General features: G+C 40.7%; 2 protein-coding genes across 10 annotated transcripts in view; both read left to right on the forward strand.

The window, feature by feature from the left end:
- Positions 1-4,588, forward strand: part of RGPD4 (RANBP2 like and GRIP domain containing 4) — a 36,369-nt gene extending 31,781 nt beyond the window's left edge. For 5 of the 9 annotated variants that reach the window (XM_082218500.1, XM_082218503.1, XM_082218501.1 and 2 more), the window contains 6 exons: positions 510-714; positions 1,203-1,301; positions 1,516-1,664; positions 1,996-2,269; positions 2,684-3,018; positions 4,044-4,588. In XM_082218500.1, coding sequence (XP_082074626.1) covers positions 510-714; positions 1,203-1,301; positions 1,516-1,664; positions 1,996-2,269; positions 2,684-3,018; positions 4,044-4,349 — 1,368 coding nt within the window. In that variant the 3' untranslated portion in view covers positions 4,350-4,588. The remainder of the gene's footprint in view (positions 1-509; positions 715-1,202; positions 1,302-1,515; positions 1,665-1,995; positions 2,270-2,683; positions 3,019-4,043) is intronic. The other 4 variants (XM_082218502.1, XM_082218508.1, XM_082218506.1 and 1 more) reach the window with 1 other exon arrangement.
- Positions 4,589-7,624: 3,036 nt separating this feature from the next.
- Positions 7,625-27,726, forward strand: part of CCDC138 (coiled-coil domain containing 138) — a 29,641-nt gene continuing 9,539 nt past the window's right edge. The window contains exons 1-13 of the mRNA XM_082218653.1: positions 7,625-7,793; positions 8,640-8,700; positions 9,658-9,796; positions 9,997-10,094; positions 11,953-12,131; positions 12,784-12,942; positions 14,308-14,427; positions 16,627-16,704; positions 16,792-16,899; positions 18,458-18,622; positions 21,219-21,335; positions 22,033-22,225; positions 25,959-26,135. Coding sequence (XP_082074779.1) covers positions 7,728-7,793; positions 8,640-8,700; positions 9,658-9,796; positions 9,997-10,094; positions 11,953-12,131; positions 12,784-12,942; positions 14,308-14,427; positions 16,627-16,704; positions 16,792-16,899; positions 18,458-18,622; positions 21,219-21,335; positions 22,033-22,225; positions 25,959-26,135 — 1,660 coding nt within the window. The 5' untranslated portion in view covers positions 7,625-7,727. The remainder of the gene's footprint in view (positions 7,794-8,639; positions 8,701-9,657; positions 9,797-9,996; positions 10,095-11,952; positions 12,132-12,783; positions 12,943-14,307; positions 14,428-16,626; positions 16,705-16,791; positions 16,900-18,457; positions 18,623-21,218; positions 21,336-22,032; positions 22,226-25,958; positions 26,136-27,726) is intronic.

Genomic DNA, 27,726 nt, shown 5'->3' on the forward strand with positions numbered 1-27,726 from the left:
AGACTTCATGGACAGTGGGTTGGATAACATAGACTTCTGGTTCCTTTTAATTCCCAATTCTAAAACAAGCATTTGATAGTACAGTGGTACCTCGGGTTAAGTACTTAATTCGTTCCGGAGGTCCGTACTTAACCTGAAACTGTTCTTAACCTGAAGCACCACTTTAGCTAATGGGGCCTCCTGCTCCTGCCGCACCGCTGGAGCACAATTTCTGTTCTCATCCTGAAGGAAAGTTCTTACTTTGAAGCACTATTTCTGGGTTAGCGGAGTCTGTAACCTGAAGCGTATGTAACCCAAGGTACCACTGTATGATGTGAAACCATTTTGAAAGTGCAGAGGTGCTTGGCAGTTTTAGTTTCCTCCACTTGCCCTGCCAGGAAGATACCTGTTCTAGAGATCAGCTAGTTCTATTTTCAGATACTGTCTGGCACTTTACATATGCATTTACATAAAGAGCCTATGAAGACTTGGCACCAGTTTAAAAAATAACTCAGTTCGTTTCTTTTCAGGAAGCTCAAGTAGAAGAAGTAACCAGTTCAACTGATGATGTGTGCTCCATTAAGGAGGAACAGCCAGCTGAAGCAGTCAGTAGAGCTGAAGAACCAGATTCTACCACTGAACCTATATACACTATACAGACGTTATTAGCAGCAGATGACAAACCTGTTGACTTGTCAACAAAAAAAGAAAGCGATGCCAGTTCTACAAGCCAAGGTATACACATTTGATGTGTGAAAGACACGTATACTAGCGAAACTAACATTCCAAAATCTAATAATGCGTACAGAGAATCTCCAGCTAATTAAAACTTCTATTTCTCTGGATATGCATTTTATTTAGAATTTGATAGTTAAACCCCATATTGATCGTTTTATTGTTCATGCAGGGAATTATGCAGAAATTCTGGTTTAATATGCTGGCTGTTTGCCGTAATAAACATTCACTGACTGACTGATTGTATAGAATACGAAGGGTTGAGAGTTTAACGGAAAGGGGCCATGACTATTGGGCAACACTCATTGTATCTCCAGTGGACTGACTAAGGCCTTGCTAGCGTCCTTTCAGAGGTTATGCCTGACTTGTTCACTTTCTCCTCCTACCTGAGCTTATGTCTGGAGCTATGATAGTGGGGGAATGTGACCTATTATGCAATGTAAAATGGACCACAGAATGATATGAACACTTTCCCTCCCTTTATATAGAAAGCAAACCTTTCTCATTTGCCCTTGGCAACATACCTGGCTTGTCATTTGCTGATCTGGCTTCGAATAATTCTGGAGATTTTGCTTTTGGTTCTAAAGGTAAGATGCACATATTGTCTAATTTCTGTTCTGTGACCATAATAAATCCATTCATTCATTCACATATTATCTCCTTAACTATTTATAGAAACTGCTTGCTGCTAAGAGAGTTATTGTGTGTGAAATCACATTGTTTTTTTGTAGGGGTGGGATAAGAAAATGTAATCTCAGAAATATTTTTCTATAGTATTAAGATTCTGTCTTCCCATCTAAGCAGACAAAAACTTCAAGTGGGCAAATACAGGAGCAACTGTGTTTGGTGGACAAGTGGCCACTAAAGGTGACAATGAAGATGATGGAAGTGATGAAGAAGTTGTACATAGCGATGATATTCATTTTGAACCAATTGTATCACTGCCTGAGGTAAGATATGAATCTGTTAAATAAAATAAGAGTTGGTTCTTTCCTCTAATACATGTGAGGACAGTGATCTGCGCAATTTCTCTTGTGTGCAAAATAGGGCTGTTGTTTTTACTTACTCTAAAATGGAAGAAATATGCAGGTCATTTTTTTTTAAAAAAAAAAGCTCTCATAATTCAATAATATACTACTTTAAGAATGTGATCCTTTGCACGCTAGCCTGAGATTAAGCCCTACTGTACACAGTGGAATTTACTTCTTTGTAAACATACATAGAATTTATAATACCTCAGGAGTAGTGATCTGAGTAAATATGACTACTTATCCCTGCTAGGTTGAGGTGAAGTCAGGAGAAGAAGATGAAGAAATTCTATTCAAAGAGAGGGCAAAACTCTACAGATGGGACAGAGAAGTCAATCAGTGGAAAGAACGTGGTGTGGGAGAAATAAAGATCCTCTACCATACACAGAATAAATGGTATAGAATCTTAATGAGAAGGGACCAAGTTTTCAAAGTCTGTGCAAATCATAAGATTACAAAAATGATGGATCTAAAGCCCTTGAATACTTCAAACAATGCTATGGTTTGGACTGCAACAGATTATGCCGGTGAGTATTTGTAAAGATATTCTATAACTTTATTTCCCTTCCATTATACATGGCATATTCCCTTCCTAACCCTTTGTGGTTGTGCTGGTTCCCATAATGCTGCAAGGAGTAGGACTTCACCAAGTAGCTATGCCCCTGATGCTCCATTGGGCCCTTTTCCTGGCTGCTGCAGAAAGCAGGCATTAGCGTGAAGGTTTCCACAGAATCTGGAACCTTTCTGCATACAGCAAGTAAATGAAGAACCCCCTCAGTACAGATCCTTGCACAAATGTTGGGAGAAGGGCTGAATGAAGTTTGCTATGTCAGCACAACCCCACTCCTAGCTTCCATATTGCTGTACACAGGATCAAATGTTGAAAGAAGGCTGCATTCTGATCATCACATCATGAATAACACTTGCAATCTTAATTTCAGATGGTGAAGCTAAGATAGAACAGCTTGCTGTCAGATTTAAAAGCCAAGAGCTGGCTGATTCCTTCAAGAGGAAATTTGAAGAATGTCAACAAAGCTTGTCAGAGTTACAGAAGGGTCATGTTTCTCTGGCAGCAGAATTGTCAAAGGAATCTAACCCTATAGTATATCTTGAAGTTTCAGCTGATGACGAACCTCTAGGTCATGTAACCATAGAATTGTTTTCGAATATTGTTCCGCGAACTGCTGAGAACTTCAGGGCGTTATGCACAGGAGAAAAAGGATTTGGATTCCGAAATTCCATATTTCATAGAATAATTCCAGATTTTATGTGTCAAGTAAGTGAAAATGCTAAGATTGAACATACATTTCATACTACACATTGATTAACAGGAATATATTTTAAGGCTCAGTAGAAAAGTTCTAGTTTGCAAGCAAATTAGTAGAAACATGAAACATGATATGAGCTTTTCATATCATGAAAGTCTGGAAGTTAATCTGGGGCCTTGCTTCTCAATTTATATTCCATTACTTCTGTAGTTTCTCTAGTGCCAAGTTAGCTTCTCATTTTCTCTTACCTACTTCAGTTGCATCCAATAGATGTATACCTACACAAAGAATGTAAATGGACACTAAATCCTGGGGTGGCAAATGTTTTTGCCCAGCTAGCTAGGCTAAATATGGGGATCATATTTGACATGTAGACAGAGCTGCACTTCTGTGAAACACCTAATGTCATAATGACATCAGCTTTCCTGTTTTTCTTGTGGGGTGTTCAGATGCCCCTTTGAAAACAAAACACCTTTTTTACTGAGTCAGGTGGGCACTGCAGGTCAAATTGGGAGCTCTGGCAGGACCAGTTAGGCCCCACAGTGTGGAGGTACTCCACCCCTGCCTTAGAACAATCAGAAACCATTTCTAGGCTCACTGTTCCCCCTCATTAATTCTGATCAGTGACAGGATGAAGGAACAAGTGTAGTTATGCTAGCCTCTGAAGCTAGTGGGACATAACATCTTACAGTCTTATATATGAAAACGAAAGGCAAATGTAAGTGAAAACCATGACTGCATTCAAACCTGACAAACCCTGGTTTGTTACTAACGTGTGTGAGTGGTGGTGAGCTTTGGGCTCCAATGACATTTACCTGAGACTTGCTGCTGCTTGCGTACATAATATAATCACTCTTCATGGTTTGCTGCAATAGCTGAACACAGGAGCTGAATGAAACCACTATTGATTTAACAGTTGAGAACACCAGATGGGACACCACATTGTGCTGGTAAAATGTATTTCTACACACATTTCAGATGTTTCAACATGTACTATAACCAAGTGAATTTTCTCTATTTGTTTACATTCTAGGGAGGTGATATCACCAGACAAGATGGTACTGGTGGCCAGTCCATTTATGGAGAAGCATTTGAGGATGAAAACTTTGAAATAAAACACACTGGCCCTGGCTTACTGTCGATGGCAAATCGTGGCAGAGACACCAATAATTCCCAATTCTTTATCACTCTCAAAAAAGCAGAGCACTTGGACTTTAAACATGTTGTTTTTGGTTTTGTAAAGGATGGGATGGATGTCGTGAAAAAAATAGAATCTTTTGGCTCACCTAAAGGAGTAGTGTCAAAAAGAATTTCGATTACAGACTGTGGTCAAATATAAAATCATTGCTATTACCTGTATGTGGATTAAAATAAATGTTCAGATTTAGACAAAATTATGTTCAGCTTCTTTTAAAATGAACATTTCTGATGTATAAATGTAAAGTTACAGCTTATAGCTGAGTCCTTTTTTAGTGTTTAAATTGACTGCATGTTGTGAAATAAAAGTTCAAACACTGGTAAATTTTAGGTGTATTTTTGTTTCATCCCCATTTTTGTATTAAATGATTTAAAATTAAATACGAGTCTGAAGTTCTATTACTCTGATTTGTGCAATTTCCCAGTTTAACTGAATGGTTTAAATAAAATTACAAACTAGTGTGTGGTTACTACTTTCCTCTCTTGACTTCCTTGAACAACAGACAACCCCAAAACATTTATGTTGACTTGCCTGCCTGCATGTGTAAATTTAAGTGTGTGGCTTTGAGCAGTCTGCAGTGGTTCATTCACATAAGCCATAATTGTGTATTAGTGAACAAATCATAGAATTGGAATCTGCTGATCTCTATTCAGTACTTTTGGACACCATTTATTTATTTATTTATTTTATTACCTATGTCATAAAATTTATACACCACTTGACTGTAACAAAACAAAACCCCCAAAGCGGTTTACAAGAGGATAAAATAAAATTGAGAAAGAATTGCAACCATACTTTAAAGCAGATTAAAATTGTCTCAACTTTCTAGCATCTGGATAAGCTTGTCTAAACAATGTATTAGCAGGTGCTAAAAAGAGCACAAGGAAGGCACACCTACTTGATCTCAATAGGCAAGGGGTTCCAAAGTGCAGGTACTGGCACACTATACAATGCAGTTCTTACAAATGCAAAATGGGTAGTCTGTTAATTCTGCCAGTTGAATGGACATGGGGTAAAGTGATCTTGTAGGTAAACTGGTCCCAAGTTGCTTTGCCCAGTAGCAAATTAGCAACCAGTGCAGATCTCTGAGCAGATATTATATGCTGAAATGGCCTGCTTCCTGGATCAAGTGAAAGGGAAGCCCCACATAGAGCGCATTGCACCAATCCTATCTTGGAAGTAATCTGTGCGTGAGCTACTGTTCATGGTCCTGAAATAGCCGTAGCTGTCAAACCAACCAAAGTTGGTAAGAGAGCCACTTGAGCCACCAGTGACAGAGCTGGACCCAGAAACACCCACAAATTTACACTCCCCGTGAAGGCTCCTCTTGAAGGTTAACTCCATCTTGATCAATTTCTTGGACGCTGAAACTACTTGCCCACAGTGCCTCCATCTTGCCGGGATTCAAGCTCAGCTTGTTTTACCTCATCCATCTCACCACTGTCCAGGCAATGGCACAGGGACTGCATGGCCTCTCCTGAGTCATTTGAGCAGGAGAAATAGAGCTGAGTGCCATCAGCATACTGATGGCACCTCACCCTGAAAGGCCTAATGACCGCTCCCAACAGCTTCATGTAGATATTAAATACCACTAGAGACAAGATAGTCCCCATATCATAAGGCACTCTCCCAATGCTCTCTGGATTTGAGCCTGAAAGTAGAATCAGAACCACTGTAATACTGTGGGAGGAGCTGCTCCTTGTGAGCAGCTACTCTTATTTTTATGTTCTAACCACACAGTCCAAAAAAGCGTTGGCAACCCCTAAGACAGAGGAGGCAGCTGACGGAATTACAATTTATGTCTCTTAATTACATCAAACAATTTCATTTTATTTTCTAACCAAACCAAGGATTGCCTGGCGGCAAAAGGTGGATTAAAAATGATATAAATGCATATAAGTAAATACTGCCATGGTGATCATTCTTTGCTAATTGTGGTGGTGGTACCTCATGACCTGGTCTTGCTATGGAGAATTTTGAAGGAGAAATAGATCTTGCTCTTAATCTCTCCCCACCTGGCCCCTGCTCCTATGCACTGAACTGAAAAAGCCCCGATCTTTTGCGTTTGCTTGGAAGCGACTCCCAAGGAGTTCATTGGAACGCAAGTAGGCACCAACAGCATTGCATTGCTGAAGGCTGCAAATGCGGAGACTTATGGTTAACATTGCTTGCGAGTTTTTATAGCATCCAAGTCACCAGCCACCAAGAGCCAAGTATGGAATTTACAAAAGGTTTGCTGGTGGCTTTTTACATTCTGAACAGTTGAAGCATGCCAAGCGCCATTTCACTGTGTTGGGTGCACATGGCGAATAATAGGATCTTGAAAAGAGTTGGACTATTTATTTATTTTTTAAAATAATTTTAATGGAATGATTTTATGTTACAAAAAACAATACAGCCACACTACCACAAAATATAATTAATAAAAATTGCATACATCAATATTTAGTTTGTTATTTACCGTCTTATTTTCCCCCAAACATTCCATACAAAAACACACATATGTGCAAACACCCACACCCGCACACAAAATGATAATAATGAATAATTCCCCCCCCCTTTGTCTTCCAAAATATTTTCTTCAACTTTGACGTCCTGTCAAGTCTCTGCATATATTTTATCTTACAATCGAATGTATTTTCCAGTACATTCTGAAAACATAATAAATCCTTAATTGTTGTCCACCTCCTTTTAGTTCCTTTATGACTCGAATGCTAGCACAGAGTCAAAACTTATTGTATTTTTGAACATATCTTCTATAACCATCGCATTTCCCCCCAAATTTTTCCTTTGAGTTTCCTCTGAGTTTACTAGGCAGCTGAGCCGTCTCCACCAATTCCTGCAATTTGATTTGCCAATCTGTTATTTTTGGAGCCTCCTGATCTTCCCATCCCTTGGCCACAAGTATACGAGCCGCTGCGGTTGCAAGAATATTTTGGGGGGATCTCTTTATCTAATATACTTCCGGCTTTTTAGTAAAAGTTATTTGAAAAGAGTTGGACTAGACGACCCCCCCCAGGGTCATCTAGCCTAACCCCCTGCAATGCCATCTCAGCCAAAAAGCATACAAAGCAAATAGCCATGCAACATATGCTCAAAAAACTTCCAGGTCCCGGAGCGGGGAAAGCGCAGAAGTACTTCTGCCAAGTGGAGAATCCTGCTGCGTGGCGGGAGGGGGTTGGGATCGATGACCTCAGGAGATCCCTTCCAACTATACAATCCCCAGGCAGGCAGCTCTTCTCTTCTACATAGGAATGGGACTACCCTCCAGGGAGTTCCCTCCCCTTCCTGCGGCGTCAAAGAGAAACTAGCTGATTCCCCCTCCCGCGGGGTCTTAGGTCGAGCGCCGCCTTGGAAACAGGGCCGCGCGGCCTCCCGCTCCTCGTTGTCCGTGGCAACCGCGGTAATGAGCGTCTTCGCGCAGGCGCCCTTCGGCCTATCCTCGGCCCTCCCCTTTCGGGCCGTTGCTGTGAGTGGCGGAGGCGGCCGCGGGCTGCTTGACTGTCTTCCCTTCCTCCAATGGCGGCTTCCGCCGAGCTGAGCCCCTCAGTCGAGCGCTGGAGGAGACGCTACCTGGACGGGCAGGTGAGGGGGGGCTCCTGCGGGCGGGAATGCGTGAGGGAGGCTGGGCTTGCGTGTGTGGAACAGCAAAACTGCAAATGCGTGTTCTTCCATTCCCACGAGGCGCGGGGTGGGCCAGGAGTGCTGCCGGCTCCCCCCCCCCCCTTCTCGTGTAGCACTTTTAATTCCGGCCGCTCACCTATTCGGTTCTTCAGGTGCTGAAGCCTTCAGCCTGCAGACCTAAATGTACGACGATGAGTTGCTGTTTGCCTTGGGTTGGGAAGCCACTCTGCACATGCCCAGGGGCATACTCAGGCCCAGAGGGGGGGGGCGCCTGGCTACTTCCAGCTGTTGAGGGGCCCCTCTCATTAAACAAACAAACAAAAAGATGCACAAAACATAATAAAAACACTTAAAGAGTGAGACTTAATTCGATTTCTTTGTTGGTTTGACAAAGGCTTTCCTAGCCTTTTTCTGTGCACATGCACTAACTGGCAGCTCTAAACTGAGTGTGTGTGTTTGTGTGTCACATTTGGTCCACTAAAAACAAGTTGTGGAACTTTCTGACAGATACTTGCCCCTTTGTATGAAGACCAGTATTTGAAATGTCTCTCTGTATTTACTCCCCCTTCTTCTTAGTGTTCTCTTGCTATTTTATGTGTGTACACACACAAACACACCGTTGGCTAAATATTTTGTTTAAGGGCTGGCTTAAGGAAAACACTTTGGATTTCTTGTAAAGTTTTAATGGAAAACCCGTTCCTGTTTAAAGGTGAAATGTCACTTCAAAACAATCAAATAAACAAACATTGTGTAACAGGCCCGCATATTTTTGATGTTAGTAATTATAGAACAAAATTCTTCTTTTAGAATAATTCTCTGGATGGAGCACAGGCCAAATGCAAAAGTAGAAGGTCCCTAATATCTACAGGTAAGGCATTTTAAAAGGTGTTTGATCTATTTGTTTAAAAGAATTCTTAATTTTTTATATGAAAAGGTTAGGAAAATAGAATGGGGATACAGTCTCTTATCGCAAGGACACATTTCTTTTCTTTGGCCTTTTCTGTCTGACCTTCCTATGCCTTTTAATCTCTTATTCTTTCCTAATTCTTTAGTTTGCAGCCTACAGACAAGTAGTACCCATGCTACTGAACCTAGGAGTTTTAGGTGAAGCAGAAAGTTAATAATTTGGGAGCTTTAGACTGGAAGCAAGTCCCACTGAGAAGATATGGTTAGGATTGTGGGCCAGTGCTCCCATGCTAGCTTCTTAACAAACCTGGGAATACCTTTAAGAGCAGGTGGTCTCGATGTTTAAGTTAAAGAGAGAGTAGCTGTTCTATTGTGTCAAAGTCTTGCGTTCCCAGTCATTGCGCACATCCCTTCCGGGGCTGAAATTGGTGCGTGTTTCGGCGGTCGCCCATCAGTTGGATGCTTGCAAAATGGTCACCGCCTGTATACAAAATAAGAGCTGCTGATAAGCATTTCTCAAACTCATTCACTCTGCTGCATTTCCTATAGCAAGTGCTTCTGTGCAACATGCCCAACACAAAAACTCTTCTCTCCAATTCTCTATGAATTGTGGAGGTTGGGGGTATTTTTTCCTGGCTTTATAAATGCAGCAAGGTGTCTTTTTTGAAGTGGGGAGTGGACAGGTTGCTAATCATTATAATGGCTACATATTAAACCAGTTGCCAATGCTAAAGACTTCCTAGGATTTGCTCCTTCACCCAGAGTTCGCTCTCCCTAGTCCCAGATTTGTGGGGACTAGCTCTTGCGATTAGATGCATGTTTTAAGGTATTAGCAGGGTTTTCAGGTACTCGTGCTGGGTACATTAGCAGGGTGGCTATGTTTTTCTAATTAGCACAATCCTATGTTGTTTCCTTGCAGAGAAAATGGACAGCTCACTTGATGATACAATTGCATCGTTACTCAAATGCTCCTCAGAGTTAGAATATACTGGCAGTAGAAGAAAGCAAAATACAAAGCGTTTTTCAGACACTTCAAAGAATGTTAAAAACTTAAGTCGGTAAGAAAACCATTTTACTCTTTGAGCCAGTCTTTTCTTTTTGCTGTAAAGCATACCGCTGAGTCTCATCATTGTACTTTGGAATAATATATTTTAAGATCTGAAAGTTTTATTGGATATCCTTCCCACTGTACAAGGAATGTGAACGAACATTGTTTTATACAGTGTGTAGCTTAATGCAATCATTTTGTGTCTATTAGGCAGGGTGATGAGTTGGATTCTTTATATGGCTCAAGTCAGCGTGACATACAGCCTGAGTTCATTGGAGATTTTCCCAGAGACACATATTCAGAATCAGGTAATCACATTCTTATGAATTCTAATACAACTCAAAGGAAATCTCATTTGATAGCCCATTCGCAGCTTGAAATTAAATGAAATATGTAACTGGCAGCTCAGCTGACATACTGCATGATTTTTTTCTAGCACGTTTACTTCAGGATTGGTAGTGACATCTTATACGAGGTAGTAAGTTACAGTTCAGACTACGCCTATGCCCCCTCTCTTAAATCACATCTTCACAGGTGACGTTTTGTGTTAAATTAGTTGGAAAGCATGGTGGGTAATTTACCCTCTCCCCTCCCCCCCCCCCATTACATGGATGCAACAGTGGCAATGATTGCTGTGCCAACAGGGGAAGCATCTCTTCCGAATTCCAGACAGGTGGGTGAGTATCCCTTTGTTCTACTATTGGAAGTATCTTGCCTGGCTGGCCTGTGTTCTTCTACACATGGGCAGCGGAACATAACCCTGTGTTGCTAGCTACATAATGGCTCTTTATATGCAACAAAGCAATGTATTGGAAGCATTTCTAGTTAACTGCATTTTTTTATGTCCAAAATTTACAACAGTAAGCATTGCTCTCAGAGGAAGCTTTTTTCCCATTTGAGATGAACCAAAGTATACCTCTAGACTGGAGATCCACTTAGACTTCTGTTCTGACCAAGGCAGAATAGTGCAGGACTATTACTTCTCTTGAGTGGGACACTATACATCTGTTGATGCAGCCTAGATTAACATTAGCTTTTTTTGTTGCTTCATCACACTGTTGACTCGTGTTGAGCTTGTAGTCTACTGTGACCCCAATATGCTTTTTGCATGTACTGCAAGCCAGATGTTCCCCACCTTATATTTGTGTGGCTGGTTGTTCCTGCTTAAGTGTAGAGCCTTACATTTGTCCCTATTTAAAGTCATTTTGTTAGTTTGGGCCCAGTTCTCCAATCTGTTGAGGTCATCTTGAATCCCATTTCTGACATTTGCTACCCCTCCCAGTGTGGTGTCATCTGCAAATGTGATGAGCAGCCCTCAATACCTTCATCCAAGACAGAACCTTGCGGCACCCCTTTTTTCTAGGATAAAGAGGAACCATTATTGAGCACTCTTTGGGTTTGGTCAGTCAACCAGTTACAAATCCAGCTACACCAATACGAAACAAAAACCTAAAAAACAGCATAGAGCACAGAATTCCAATAATCAACTGCAGTCTAAAATGCCTTTGCATAGTAGCTGTGATAGCTTTTCAGAGTCTAAAGTGGTAGCCAGACATCTGTCTGCCAAGTAATAAGACATTACAGCTTCAGGATGAGATTACATTGAATATCATGACTTCTCATTCTGGACTTCTCAACAACATTCAGTAGCTATGGTATCCTGGGCAGGCTCTGACACCCAACTACAGTTCCCCATTACATCTGATTTAAATGAGGCAGAGATCATACTAAATTGGTGTGTGGGATTAGAAGCACTAATGAGAACCAAGAAACTGAAGCTCAGGCTAGGCAAGGTGGATGATTTGATGGTGGGTGCATCGGTCAACTTCGGGGGGGGGTCATCCTTTTCTAGGACAGAATCACAGTTTTCAGGGTGCTCCTAGATATGGCTAGGTAAACCTATAGATGAGTGCTTTGAAGGTCACTTCAGACTGGTTCACACATTATGTTGAGTACTTGATGTATTCTCAACAGAAGCAGAATTGTAAAATGGTCGAGTTGGAAAGAACCACGGGGGTCATCTGTTCCAGCCGCTCTGCAATGCAGGAATTGTTTGCCCAACGCAGGGCTCAAATCCATGACCCCGAGATTAGCAGCCTCATGCTGTAAACAGAGGAATGGTACACTGAGCTTCTGAGTATGTCTGTGTCTGTTTTCACCCATTAGACATGACTCTGCCATCCAGTTTGACAGTGACCACATCTTGTGATTACGATAGTGGTGGTGAACCAGCAAGAGAGAGAGTGAGAATTCTTGAAACCCAAGAACTAAATGGGAAAAACTTGATACCATCTCATTTCAGTCAAATCTATCGCGAATTATCTATCATACATCAAAAGCTGCAGGTAAAAATCAATAATGATCTATCAGTAGATTTTTTTAAAAAAATTAAAAGTAGAAATTTTAATTTAGCGTACATCATGTATGTTTTCTTACTGTTTTCTGTCCTGCAGTGGCATGACCTTATTTTTAATACTATGTTTCTGCTTTTCTAATCAACAAATTTTCCTGAATTATTTGATTGTTTAGATGTTGCAGTGCTATAAACATCAGTTTTAACCAACGTTTCCAGTTTTTTATTATTGAATTTTACATCTGTATTAAATTCCATCTATAATGTGAATATTAAAGTATGTAAAATACTATTTCAAACTGAAGAAATTCAATTTTTTTACCAATGTTTGATCTAGGCTGTCATATAAAAATGAGTAACCTTCAGTACCATATGCAGCTAATGTGGTTATGACTGAGTTACTTTAATTGCTTACTTCAGCCTTCTTTGCTATATACGAGCTTATTAAAACAACCTTTATTGTTACCAGTGATCGGAAAAGATTCAGCTCTGCCCTTAAGGAAGACTAGCGCATCTTTTGTGGAGTAGTCGTTTCTTCTGACACTTAATTGCAGGGATGACTTACATTTAAAAAGAAGATGCTGGATTTTATGAAAATTTACTCACAGTACCACAGTTTGTGCTCCTCTTCTATTCTGATGCAGCAAGAAAAATTAGCCCAGGAGGAATATGCTTTAAAACTTGAAAGACGTGAGCACTGTTTGGCGGAACGAGAGACCCTGCTTTGTAGACATGAAGCTGCTTTGACCAAGATAAGAAGCGTTGAGGAGGAAGTTCACACAAAGTTTCAAATTATGAAAGAGGTATGGTTACTTCTAAAAATGCTTCTTTACCGGGGGAAAACGTTTCTGGCTAAAATATTCACAAGGGTGGGAACTATTCTCACATCTCAGCTAAGCAACTCTCATTACTTGATACGTAGAATTGTAGAGTTGGAAGAGACCCTAAGGGGCATCTAGTCCAACTTCCTGCAATGCAGGAATGTCCACTAAAACATACATAAGCCTTGCTCTAGAGACTGATGTATATTTTGCTTTAGGAGGCTTAGTTTGGTCAGAATCAAATATACACTTCCAGAGTTAATGCTAAATACATTACTTAGGGTAAATGAGCCACCATGGCCATGGGTGTGTGTGTGTGTGTGTGTGTGTGTGTGTGAAAATTGGTGTCCCAGGTTTTTCAGACTTTTCTACCTATGTACTATCTGAAACCAAAGGGACACATTGGTTGCCAGATGTGTGTTGTTGGTTTTTTTAGCTCTCCTACGCCACCAACAGTGCACCAGAGGAAAATATTCCTTTTTAGGTTACCGCCCTGTAATATTCTGTATGCTGTAGTGCCGCAAGTAAAATTTCCCCCAGATAATTTATGCGATCATACAAGTTTATACTAAAGAAACAATCTAAATTAAAATAATTGCGCTCCTTTATCGCTTACAAGCCACATTCAATCGTATCACAGGGTGATAAGTCAAGATATGAACAAGCTTTGCGCACCCACAAGCAGTCACTTTCCTCCTCTTATTCTTGTCAGGCAGGAGACAAGCCCTCCCAGCTCTTGTGTAAAGTGACTGGTTATGGGGTCAGGAAGCTCATACAACCATCCAGATGTAGCCATAGCAGCTAATTATGAAAAGGCATAAGGAAGAGAACTGGAAAACATAACAAGTAGCATTTTGGATGATCAAGAGGCATAATGTCTGGATACTTAGGAGGGTGTTCTGAGGAGGGTAACTAGAAAAACAGAAGAATGAGAGGGATTGTATGGCCAAAGCTTAGTCACTGGTAGTATGGTGCATAGACATCCAGAGGATTGGGCAGGAGGTAACTGAAGTGCTTAGATCAGAATTTGGACATTCAGTATATATACTTTCATACAATTGGGGATCGATTTCTTTATATTTCACTTGGCACTCCTAAGTCTGGCCTGTACCACTGAGCAGGGTACTTATGTGAGTAGCACAATGGCAGATAAGTTCCAGTTTTATCTTCTTTTAGATTTTTCTTTTCTTTTCTACCTTACTCATCTTAAGAGTCTTGGATTCACATTATGTCAAGAATGTTGACAGGGTGACTCATAATTTCAATGTGATTTTGGACCCTTTAAATGCTTTCAAAAACACAAAACTGCTAAGCCTTTTCTTTACAAGTTCTTCATTTTGTTTCTAGCAACATGAAGCTGAAATTCAGCAGTTGTCTGAAGCTTTGAAAGAAAAAGCAAAGGAAAACAAAAGGCTTAAATCATCATTCGAAACTTTGAAGGAACTGAATGATGCGTTAAGACAACAGGCAAGTGTATCGCAAAAATGTAAATAAGGATATAAAATTTTTTATTTAAAGGTGATATTATTATTAAGAAATGTGTAAATAGGAGAATTATTTTGGATGACTGTCAGAGGAGTGGAGGGAGGTTCAACAAACTAAAATATGTGATGTGGAAAATGGAAAGATGGAAGTTTTCATAGAAAATGTAATAAAAAATATTCATTAAAAAAAGTGTTTTTTATATTGTATTTTTATGTTGTGAACCGCCCTGAGATCTACAGATGAAGGGTGGTAAGCAAATTTAATAAATTAAAAATAATAAAGAATAATATACACACAAATCAGGCATTTTAAATGTTATAAACAGAAGGTTTTTTTTGTAAAGTGTTCCAATACTAAATGGTTATTACAGTTTCTGTTAGTGTTATGGTGTATGGGTGATGCTGGGTAAGAAATATAGTCACCAGAATAGTTAAGCATAATTCACACGTTACCTTACACTAGTCTAGTATAATACTATCTTCTTGAAGAGGTCTTGCAATTATTTTAAAAGCATAGCTGCTGCACCAGAGTATTCGCACCTAATGTAGTTGCTTTGCTTTTGAGTTCAAGTGGTTCTCTCTCTGTCAGCTGTGCATTCCAATGCTTGTGGGTCTCTTAGAGCTTCAACAAACTATGGGGTACCCATCTTGCTACTGCAGGTTGGCTACATCTGTTCCGTTTAAGGAGCCTTTGTCTGTTTGGGGGAGCCTTGGCCCATTGTGGCTCTTACAAATATTGGCCACACTTAAAAAAAAAAAAGGACTAGTGCCTGTCAGGCACCCAGAATTTTTAAGGACGTGAAGTCGAGGACTCCAAACCAGAAAGGGCAGGAGCCCCAGATATGCTTCCACCAGATGAGCCTGTAGCACCGCTGTCCTCAAATTCTGAGACCCAGTGAGACCAGATGCTCCCCAATTCTTATCGCAGTACAGTCATACCTCGGGTTGAATATGCTTCATGTTAAGCGTGTTCGAGTTGTGCTCCGCGGCAACCCAGAAATAACGGAGCGCGTTACTTCCGGGTTTCGCCATTCGCACATGCACAGATGCTCAAAATGACGTCACACGCATGCACAGAAGCGGCGAAAAGTGACATGCGTGTGCGCAGACATGCCGTCACTAGTTACGCTTGCTTCTGGATGCGAACGGGGCTCCGGAACAGATCCCATTCGTATCCAGAGGTATCACTGTAGGAGGCTTCTGCTGCAGGATGGACCTCTAAGCACCTTCCAGTGCAAGCAGAGCTGACAATTGGAAGGCAGCTGTTGCCACTCTATAGTTCCCAGTCTCATTTTGTTTGTTGCTGAAGTTCTGCATTCCGATAGCACAGCCTGAGCCTTGTGTTGTTGTTTAGGCATTTAGTTGTGTCCGACTCTTCGTGACCCCATGGAGCAGAGCACGCCAGGCACTCCTGTCTTCCACTGCCTCCCACAGTTTGGTCAAACTCATGCTGGTAGCTTCGAGAACACTGTCCAACCATCTCGTCCTCTGTCATCCCCTTCTCCTTGTGCCCTCCATCTTTCCCAACATCAGGGTCTTTTCCAGGGAGTCTTCTTTTCTCATGAGGTGGCCAAAGTATTGGAGCCTCAGCTTCACGACCTGTCCTTCCAGTGAGCACTCAGGGCTGATTTCGTTCAGAATGGATAGGTTTGATCTTCTTGCAGTCCATGGGACTCTCAAGAGTCTCCTCCAGCACCAGAATTCAAAAGCATCAATTCTTCGGCGGTCAGCCTTCTTGATGGTCCAGCTCTCACTTCCATACATCACTACTGAGCCTTGTACCCAGCTGGAATTTTGCCTCGCCTCACCACGGAGCAGGACACTGCTTTTCAAAAACGCCACAGAAAGGATGCCGTCACCCTGAAGTGGCTCGTGTGTCTTTCATCTCGGCACTAAAAAATGACGTTAAAGCATATTCCTTGGTTTTCAGCAAAACTGACTTCTCCATAAATGTGTTTAGAATTGCAGCTGCAAACTCTTGGCAGCTTGTTCTTTGCATATGTAAAGGAGGATAAAGGGGTGACTCTAGTTCTCTTCATTCTTGCAAGCCGTGAAGGGTGGGGAGGACTTACCCAGACAGTTTTATGAGCAAGAGAGGAATTATTTGTGAACCGCCCACTACATAACAGAAAAGTTTTATCTATAAGGCTTGGCTCATCATTTTCCACTTCTTCTTTTTTAGCTAAATGACGTAAGTGAGCAAAACAAGAAGCTGGAAGGCCAGTCTCGAAAGGTGCAAGCTCGTTTAGAGAATTTGCAGGTAATATTTCAATATGCTTTGTATTGTTTGTCAGCTTTGCAGGGGGAAAAGCCTAATGTAATTTCTTTTCATTCTGTCCCGTTACAGAGGAAGCATGAGTTTTTATCCATACAGAAATCTAAAGAAGCTTTCCACACAGCCCAGGAACGAAAGGTTATCAAGCCAGAAAAAACAATAACGTCAAAAAGTTACAAAGTAAGCTGTACACTATAGGGGGAAAGGGGAATTCGATATATCTATATTGATAAATGTATCTATATCTATATTTATCTATATTTATTGATACTTGTCCAAAGAGAAACAAAAGTTCATACTCTATACAAACTATCTTTTTATAATACACTGAAGTAAAAGAAATGCTTAATCTATAAAGGAATGGAGGCAGAAAGAAGGAAAAGGGGAAATAAAGGAAGGAAGGAAAAGCGAAAGGAGAGAGAAAGAGAAAAAATGAATAAGAATAATAAGAATAATAAACAACTTTTATTTGTATCCCGCCCTCCCCGGCCAAGACCGGGCTCAGGGCGGCTAACATCAAATATAAACATTGATATAAAATCAAACAATAATTAAATCACCTCTTAAAAACAAGTCAGGATTAAATTAAAACCTGAATTAGATGGCTTTCCGCAGGATTTGGGCTGGGAACAGTAAATTCTCATCAAGCCCAACTGTGTATGCTGATCTGCTGGGAGGCCTCTTTCGTACTAATTCTTATACAAAAAGGGAAGGGGAGTCAGGCTGAGCCCTGACCAAATATAAAAAGACTTCTGGTTCTCTGTCCTGCACCTTTGATGTTTTATAGTGCTTTTAGTTCTGTTGGGAGCCGCCCAGAGTGACTGGGGAAACCCAGCCAGATGCGCGGAGTATAAATAATAAATTATCATAATCTTCATCATCATCTAATTATAGAATTCAGTCATCAACACCCAACCATTTTATTTTCTCTAAGTCTGTAAGTCAATATTTTTTCAGTAATCAGTTCCAGATTTTACAAGTTCATTTATTGAGAGGGGAGTTGTAGGGTAAATAGTACAGTGGTACCTCAGGTTACATACGCTTCAGGCTACAGACGCTTCAGGTTACAGACTCCGCTAACCCAGAAATTAGGTTAAGAACTTTGCTTCAGGGTGAGAACAGAAATTGTGCTCCAGCGGCACTGCAGCAGTGGTAGGCCCCATTAGCTAAAGTGGTGCTTCAGGTTAAGAACCGTTTCAGGTTAAGAACGGACCTCCGGAACAAATTAAGTTCTTAACCCGAGGTACCACTGTACTCTTGAAAATATTCTTTCCAAATATGTCTCCCATTCCAATAAGCTTGGGTTATATTTAGTTTCTGAGAAGACACTGGCTGGGGTTAATTGAAACTGAAAAGGCAAAAAATGGATTTCTGAAAAGAAGGAACTTGTAATGAGAAGAATCCCCCCTCCCCAAAAAAGAAAAATGACATACCTCAACAGAGGAAGTACCAGAAATGTGTTTAGAAATGTAATAAAAAATACTTGTCCTCCCAGTGTCAATCCTGCAGGAATTCTCATCCCTATATATGATGCTGAAATGGAGTAACTTTCCCCTTCTTCAACCAGTACATCACCATTATCCCCAGGCAGATTTGCATATGCTCTCAGGGCCCTTGATGCAAGTCAGATGTGTGTTGCAGTGCAGACGGCACAAGTCAATGCACGCTTTAGATAGCTATCTCATAGTAAAGAACTTCTTCAAATTGTGCCCTAAGAGATTCACTCTTATGTTTGCAGATACCAATTAATTCACACATATATGACCTTTTAACGGTGTTAATGGACTGGATCTCAGATCAGCACCTGAGCAAACTGGTAGCAGAGGAAGAGAAAGCTTCTGAATGTCTTCTGACAGGCGTGCTTGCTTCCAGCAGAAACTACACACAGGAGAAGTGTATCAGGGTAGGGTTCCTCCTTCCTACATCTTGTTTTACAGTAAAAAGGCTTGTATTATATTTGGATATGTGTCTAACAATGCTGTAGGCCCCAGAATTTGTGTTCATTTTCATAATACTGAGCCATGTGCTCTCCAAACCTGAGCTATTCAGGTTCGCAGGGTGCAGTCTGTGATATAACCTTATGTATGATCACAGCATTTCCATATATACAAACGTTGCTTATCTTGATTTGGATGCTATCCAGGCCACTCTGAATAATGCTTTCATATCACCGTATAAACCTATAAAGGTTGTATCCAAAGTTAGTCATACTAAGAGTACTTAGTCACACACATTAATTACAGGGGGCCTTTACAGGGGGCTAATGTTGAATATAATACTTTTTTTCCCTAGTAGAAGGTGATATAAAATTACAAAACAAAGGTATTTTGTGTATCTGTAAGCTCCAATCCTAAACACTTACCTAGAGTTAGCCTTAATGGACATAGTGTGACTGACATCTAATGTAGGATTCCCCTGTTAATTCTGTACACATGTGGGACATGTGTTCTATCTACCAGGTTTCATACAGAAACTATTTAAAGCCTATTAATGTCAGAACAACTTCAGACATACTGTTTGTCAGAGGAACACATTTGTGAGCATGTGGATTGTTGGGTCCTTCCATTGTAGTTGGAAAAATCTTAACTGCAATAAATACTTCATTAACTGGCTTTTGCAATCTCCATTTAAATAAACATTAGCATCTGATCCAGCAATCTGTTCCAGATACAGTAGTTCAAATGCATGCATAGAGATCTGCTGCTCAGAATAGAATTCCCATTCCCTGCATTAGTGTTACTATATCAATCGCTTCCTATAATCCCAGATTAATTAGATTTCTATACCACCCTTCATCCAAGGATCACAGGGCAGTTTACAATATACAGTAAAAACACAAAAATACCTACCATCGTAACAAACAGAAGCACCCCACCCCAAACACAGTTTAAAAGGTTATAGGCCTTTTAAATTAGCCAGTGGCCTGGGAGAAGAGGAATGTCTTTGCCTGGCGCCTAAAGGTGTATAATGAAGGCACCAGGCGAGCCTCCCTGGGGAGAGCATTCCACATATGGGGAGCCACTGCAGAAAAGGACCACTCTTGTGTTGCCATCCCCTGGACCTTGTGGAGAAGGCACACAGTTGTTGTTGTTGTTGTTGTTGTTATTTATTGAATTTATATACTGCCCTATACATGGAGATGATGATTGCATGGTCCAGGTGGGTTCATATGGGGAGAGGCACTCCTGAACTGTTAAAGGCTTTATAGGTAAAAACCTGCTCTTTGAATTGAGCCTGGAAACTAATTGGCAGCCAGTGCAATCGGGCCAGAATTGGCATTATTATATACTTAAACTGTCTTTCCCTGGTGAGCAACCTGGCCACTGACTTCTGCACCGGCTGAAGCTTCTGAACTGTCTTCAGAGGTAACCCCACATATAACGCATTGCTGTAATCTAACCTAGAGGTTAGAATATCCCCTCGATGGGCTATTAAAAAGCAATCCAAGCCCAAGTGTTATGATTTATCATGGCAAAGTAGTGATTAGATGTGGCATGAATACACCTACGATGTAGTGTGCGATCCTAGAATTCTGTCTGATGTAGCTGTTGTTGAGCTTGTTCCTACTTGCTTTGGGTAGGTGCCTACAAGGCTCCTATTCCAACAGCTGTTGGCTGACATGTTGTTCCTTGTTCACACCTCGGCATGGAGAAAACACCTGGAGTCAGTAGCACCCACACTCTGGAACTGGCGGTGCTTTTTCTTCCCTAGTTGTGCTTTGGAAACATCACCAAAGGTAACAGAGTTGCTCAATTGCTCCCAATTGCTGCCCTTGCTGGTGGTGCCTAACAGAAGCCCATAAGAGCCGTCCTTGAGCTCTCCCATGTAAATAAATGCTGCCTACAAGAGTTTCTATATGCTTCTGTTGCTCACTGGGCCCCTCCCAGATGGCACTCTCCAACCACATTGGGTACTGTGTTGCCACAATAGCCTATATATGCCATTTGACTACACCATCTCCTTCAACCTGTGCAGCTTTCCCCCACATTGCTAATGTACTCAAAAGCCTTACATTGTGATATTAATGATAGCTAACTGATACTTCTGTGTTCAGAGGCATGTAAGATGCTGGGGACAAATAGCAGCTGCTGCTTGCATGCCTTGTTTGTGCACTCCAAGGAGTATAGAGAGAGGACAGGATTGGGGGTTTTCCCCACTAGTAGAAAAATTTGAAGTTTCTGCAAAAAAAAATATTTTTTACAGTATTGTCTTTTTCAGAATTCCAGAATTTAAAGGTAGCAATATTAGGATTGACAACAGCATTGAATTTGTCTGAATTACGAAGCAAGGCACACTCTTGGAAGTAAAGCAACATTCATGGTGCTAGTCAGCCAACCATGTTGCTGGTTTTGTCTTTTGCTTAGGTAATTTTCATGTGAGATTACGAAGCATCACAGGAAAAATAGCCACTGAAAATAGCTCACAAATAGGATCTATCGGTAGGACCCAAATTTTGGAAAGAGAAAAAAAGACAGTAATGATATGTTTGTGTTTTCCAGTTTTTGCCTCTAGTTGCTGAACAGTTTCAGTGGATGCCCTTTGTGAATCCTGACTTGCACATGCATGTGGTTAAATTCATTTACTGGGCTATCAGGCAGTTAGATGGAGGCACACAGGTAAGAAGTATTCATGCAAAGTAGTTCATTTGCATTTAACACTGCTTCTCTGTGGAAGGTCCAATGTTTTACTTGATCTGAATTTGGCCCGGAGTTGTTATTTATTATCATTTATATGTTGGGTAAATTGCTTCCAGTACTAATGTACTTGCGTTCGCAATTCTTCTGCTAGGTAGAAGATTGTTATTTTATTGTGAATAGGATGCCAAAATCAAGAACTTGATATTGCAGGAAAAGCTAGAATTCTAGATTTAACCACATAACCTTTTCTGGGTTTTAATGTACCTTATTTCCGTGAAATGCATTCATGGCCAGGATAAAGCTGCATTCCATTGAAGTCAGTTATAACATGTTATTCTTTTATATAATAGGCTTTTTTATACACCTATTTCAATTTTTGTTGGAATCTGCTTTATAGATCATCTGCGAGTGTTCTTCTCTGGGTGCTCTTGCTATCTGAAGTGAATGTCAGTCAGGAAGAGACAGCCTTCTGCATAGTGGCTTATAATATGGTGCTCACATATTGCTTGGTGTACTTTGATATTCCTTTTTCCATCTGGACAATACATCTCAGATGTGAAGCATTTAAAACATGAATAATGTTGATGAGACTTGTTCAGAGTAAATTAAATGACGTTTGCATTTATCTAGTGGAATGCTATGTTCACTTCATACAGTTTTATTGCTTGTATAACAGTATGCAACAATGACATCAACAATGAGAAGACTGGGTGAAGACCTGTTTAAAGGTGTTGTGCCGAAGGGATGTCAATATATTTCTCCTGAACATACTACCGATCCCAAGCCAAAGTCCGCAGCATTCTTTAAAAGTTCCAATTTGCCTTTAAGACTTGTATCAACCTTAATTATAATCAAAACAGTGACGCAAGGTAAGTTCTACCAATGCTTTCGAGGTCTGCATGCAGCATAAGGTGTCTCCAGCCACACTTAAACAGCAAACTACAGAAAGATCCTTGTTCCGACTGACTGACCCGTGAAGTAAATTTGATTTACTTACTAAGATATTTCTGTACTACCCTCCATCAGCTTGGTTACAGGGTGCTTATGTCAGAATAGGGCAGTTCAAAACATCAAAGCCATTCTCACAAACATATGGCCTAACCAGCAGTGTCAAAACACAGAAATCACTTCACCCATCATTCTTTAAAAGCCTGTAGGTTAAAGAAACTTGATTTTAAAAAATGGAGTGGGGGCTAAAGTATTTCAATATGCATTTTAAGGGGTAATGGCTAGTTCTGTCTGCAGAGTTAAACTTCTAGATTTTTGCATGTTTGGCAGCCCAAGAGGGCCACAAACATAAACATACAGTATAAGGGCAGTTCTGCTGGATCAGACCAAAGGTCAGTTAGTCCAGAATCTGGTTTTCCACCACATGCCTCTTGGAAGACCTGCAAGCGGAGCTTGAACAGCAAAAGCTGTTGTTTCCCAGCAAGTGACATTTAGCAAGATAGTGCCTCTGAACCAGGGAGCTCTGGCGAATATTCATTGTTAGATCTGTCCTCCCAAGAGTTTATTTTATCCCCCATTTTTTAAAGCCATTGGTTATCATCACATCTTGCAGCAGTCAAAGCCATTGTGTTTGTGCTGTATGTAAAAGGTAAAGGGACCCCTAACAATTAAGTCCAGTCGCGAATGACTCTGGGGTTGTGGCACTCATCTTGCTTTACAGGCTGAGGGAGCCGGTGTTTGTCCGCTTCCGCAGACAGTTTTTTCCAGGTCATGTGGCCAGCATGACTAAGCCACTTCTGGTAAAACCAGAGCAGCTCATGGAAACGCCGTTTACCTTCCCACCAGAATGGTACCTATTTATCTACTTGCACTGTGTGCTTTCGAGCTGCTAGGTTGGTAGGAGCTGGGACCAAGCAACGGAAGCTCACCCCATCATAGGGATTCGAACCACTGACCTTTTCACCGGCAAGCCTAAGCAGCACAGTGGTTTAACCCACAGCACCACTGTATGGAGGCTTGATTAAATTTCAATGATCACCCACATTAGTGTTTAATAGAATTTGGATTTTTAAGAAAAGTTTTGGAAGAAACAAGCAAATGATGGATGGGAGGGAGATCAGGATAAGATAGTGGGATAAGCAGTTGGCGCGAGTGATTGTAGAGATGTGGTTAGCGGCACTGAGCGAGTGGTGCTTCTGTATGGAATGGAGAAGCTTCATCCTATGAATACTGGAATATTTTGGTAGTCACTGTCTGCATGTGTTTGAACTTACTTCCATAACCAGGAAACAATAGAACAGGAGTGGGAAAGCTCTGGCCTGTGTGCCTAAGTAGATCTGGCATAGGTCCCAGTTTGGCCTGAGAGGCCATTTTCCTCAGACATCAGGTGTGGGGCAGATGGGGACATGACTGCCGGTGCACCGTTGGGAGCCTTCAAGTGCATTCCTGATTAGACAGAAAGCCTCTCCTGCCAATGCACTATCTACTGATAGGTCAATCCTAGTTGACTTGCCCTCTCCACCAATCACCTGATAGGAACTCAGTTTAAGTGCCCTGGGATTGACCACACAGTTGAGTTTCCCCAGCCAGCTGGTCCGTGAAAGGGCTTACAAAGAACTGATCAGCACTGAACTGCTCTTTGAAGCGCCGATAACCAGCTCATCAGCAGTGCTTCAAAGCACCACTCAGAGGTCCTTGAAAGGGCCCTCCTTTCAAATTTGGCCTCTGGGGTAAGGCCAGATCCATCTCTCCACCCCCTGTGCTAGATCCTTAGGGCATGGAAAGTTAACAGTCCCCACACCTAGAATCTGTAAATACTGTTCAGTTCGGCTTGCCATTCTGAAGCCACTGAAAACTATTTGTCACAAACATATTACTGGTAACGTACCGGTGATCTGTAGGTCATTGATTTCTCCCTAGGTATACTCAAGACAAGGGATGGCAAACCTGTAGCCTTCCAGGCAGTGTTGGACTACAACTCCCATAAGCCCTGGCCAATGGCTAGCTGGGACTGATGGGAATTGGGTGTTGAACAACATATGGTGGGCTACAGATTCTGCACTCCTGCTCAAGGACAAAATGAAATTTTGGCCAGGAATACTTTCCCACACCTCTTCACCTTTCTACAAAAATAAAACTTAGTTTCTAAGATGGTTATAGTTACACCTAAAATATTTAATATACAGGAACAATTCTCTGCCATCTTATTTTAGTGTAGTAAGAATGAATATACAATATAAAAATCCTAGCATAGATTGGTAAATAATTCTAGATGGTTTGTAAGTAATGTTTTTTGCTTTAAAGTCACAATGCAGTAGGGGGCATCCTAATTAAGGTTTTGTAAGTTCAGGCATGATTCAGATTTTGTAATAATCCTTTAACACAGTAGAATAAGTGTTGCTGTGGTTTATTATCATTACCTGAAATCTCCGATATTTACTTTTGATGGAATGCCAACATACCAAAAATAGCAAAGGAAACCTTTTCTCAGTCAAATCATTGGGAAATTAAAGGGGGCTTAAAATGTTTTTAAACTCAGTTAGTAGTGTTTGAACATGAATGCAATAATTGATTACAAAAAAAATGTGGTTGGGATTTATATAGCTAGTTAGTAAATGCATCTTTGTTCTTGTTTCACTAAAATTTGGGGCCATCCAGCACAAAGCAACGCTATTCCTTGAATTGTTGGATAAAAGCTGCACAGCAGAAGATATTCAGAGGAAATTAATGCCACTAACACCTTGTTTATAACTGAATGTTACTAAAGTTAGCATTTAACCTTTAAATTTGGAGAAATCATTTCTTTGTGTAGGTTTAGATTCCAAGCATAGTGAGAAGCGTTCAGCACTGTGAATGCTAGGCAAGGTCAAGGCTTTATGAACTTTGTCTTCATAAACAACAACAACTCATCTTCTGTTATATAAATCTAAATAGGTAAATCCAAAAGGGCATGAATTGGGCACTTTAGGACCTTCTGGCTTCACTGACAGCAATTGTTTCCTGTATGTGCTGCTGTTGTTTTCTATCAGAGTAGATAGAAACCGATTTTATTTTTGAAACCTAGGGGTGGTTTGGTTTTTTTAATTGGATTCTTAAAATTTATAGAATGTTTTTTCTTTTAAAAAAATAACCTGGTTAAAATTAAATCTGAATACAAACCATGTTACAAGTCTATGAAGATCTCTTGGCCCTGGGTTGTGTCTAAAATGGTCAAGAGGCATAGTCAGGAATGAGCAAGTTTTTGATTCTAATGATTCCCCCCACCCCTCTTTTTCTCTATGTTTTTATTTTATTTGGATTAATGTTGGATTTTAAAAAAAGATATTTAGCATTAAGTTTTGAATCTCTTTTTATGAACTAATAAAATTTATTTAAAATAATAATAAACATTGTAAAGACAACAAATGTGAAAAATGGAACATTTTATGGTTATTTGATTTAATAAAATATGAGTTGTAAATATCATTTTCTTCTAGTAAAAAAAAAAGAATGAACGAGGCTAGGCATTAAATAAGCAACACACTATAAAGACATTTTGTTTTTGATATCTCATTATATGTGTATTGTATAGCAGCCTCTTTTGCCTAGCTTGTTTGACAAGTGACCCAAAATAGTGGTGCAGTTTTATGTTTTAAATTCTAATGCATATTCTAGCTGATTACCTGGCTCAAGCCTTTGATTCCCTTTGCGTGGATCTGAAGACGGATGAAGGGAAGGCCTTGTTTTTGGACTACCAAGCTGTGCCTATTATCTTGAGTCATATAAGAATATCGAGTAAAGGTGTTCTTTCCAACGCCGTTGACAGTTTGCTTCAGATGACAACGCAATCCAGTAAGTGTGCTAAGTGATGATCAACATTTTCATACTGCTTTGCTCAGCTTTTCTTGCAGGTTTCCTTTGAATTAGCCATTTGCTTGGTCATCTTATTTCAAGTAAGAATCTTTTCCAAGTAAAACAGGCTTTACACCCCCCCCCCAAAAAAAAAGTGTCTTATTTTAATGCTTTCATTAATGTTTGGTGCAGGCAAGCTAGTAAAGGGGGGGGGGTATTTTCTGTAGATTTAATGCTTAGCTTTCTACTTTTCACATGAGAGAGAAATCAAAGCGAGGAAGAAACCAGTAAGTAGACTTCTCTTTAAAATGCAACAATCCCCTGACTTTTACTTGGCCTGTTTGGTAAAACATGACATGAGTAGGGTAAAGCCCATTCTTCTCCTTTCCCAGAAGACATCTGTCCAACGTGCACAGTAACGTGCCGTAGGAAACGGTCTAGAAAAATAACTGCAAATGATTCACCCATGAATTTAGTGCAAGGATACAATGTTTTATCTTCTTCCTCTTGAAACATCTGTGACTGTACAAAAGGAGCCTGAATAACATCTTTGAGATGCCTGATATAAACCCTATGTGTGTTATCATCACCATATAACACCGGTCTTGAAAGACCTACATTGGCTCCCAGTACGTTTCCGAGCACAATTCAAAGTGTTGGTGCTGACCTTTAAAGCCATAAACGGCCTCAGTCCAGTATACCTGAAGGAGCGTCTCCACCTCCATCGTTCTACCCGGACACTGAGGTCCAGCACTGAGGGCCTTCTGGCGGTTCCCTCATGGCGAGAAGCCAAGTTACAGGGAACCAGGCAGAGGGCCTTATCAGTAGTGGCGCCCTCCCTGTGGAACGCCCTCCCACCAGATGTCAAAGAGAACAACAACTACCAGACTTTTAGAAGACATCTGAAGGCAGCCCTGTTTAGGGAAGCTTTTAATGTTTGATGTATCACAGTATTTTAATATTCTTTTGGAAGCCGCCCAGAGTGGCTGGGGAAACCCAGCCAGATGGGCGGGGTAGAAATAATAAATTATTATTATTATTATTATTATTATTATTATTATTATTATTATTATTATTTCTAACAATTCACGAGGGAGAGCAGTAATCAAGGTTTCACTTGGTGTCCCCAACATCTACCATGCTTCCATGTCCATGCGTTGTATATTGTGTTTGAATAGGGATCGTGCATTGCGCTAGTCTCCAATTGCATAGTCTCCACTGGGGCGGCCCTATTCAGTGCTTTTATAAAAGAAAAAAATGGTGTTGGCTCTCACCATGAAGTTGTTACAGTAAAGCCACACTTTTAACCCTTGAGTATCCTGTAAATTCTTCATTATGTGAGGAGGTTAGACATGCATATATTTGCATGGAGGAGTGTTTTGTATACAAGCATATCTCATACAGCATATCTCATACAGTGGTACCTTGGGTTAAGTACTTAATTCGTTCAGGAGGTCTGTTCTTAACCTGAAACTGTTCTTAACCTAAAGCACCACTTTAGCTAATGGGGCCTCCTGCTGCCGCTGTGCCGCCAGAGCACGATTTCTGTTCTTATCCTGAAGTAAAGTTCTTAACCTGAAGCACTATTTCT

The sequence above is a fragment of the Podarcis vaucheri genome (genome assembly GCF_965113315.1).
Source record: "Podarcis vaucheri genome assembly, chromosome: 4".
In the NCBI taxonomy this organism is placed as follows: Eukaryota; Metazoa; Chordata; class Lepidosauria; order Squamata; family Lacertidae; genus Podarcis; species Podarcis vaucheri.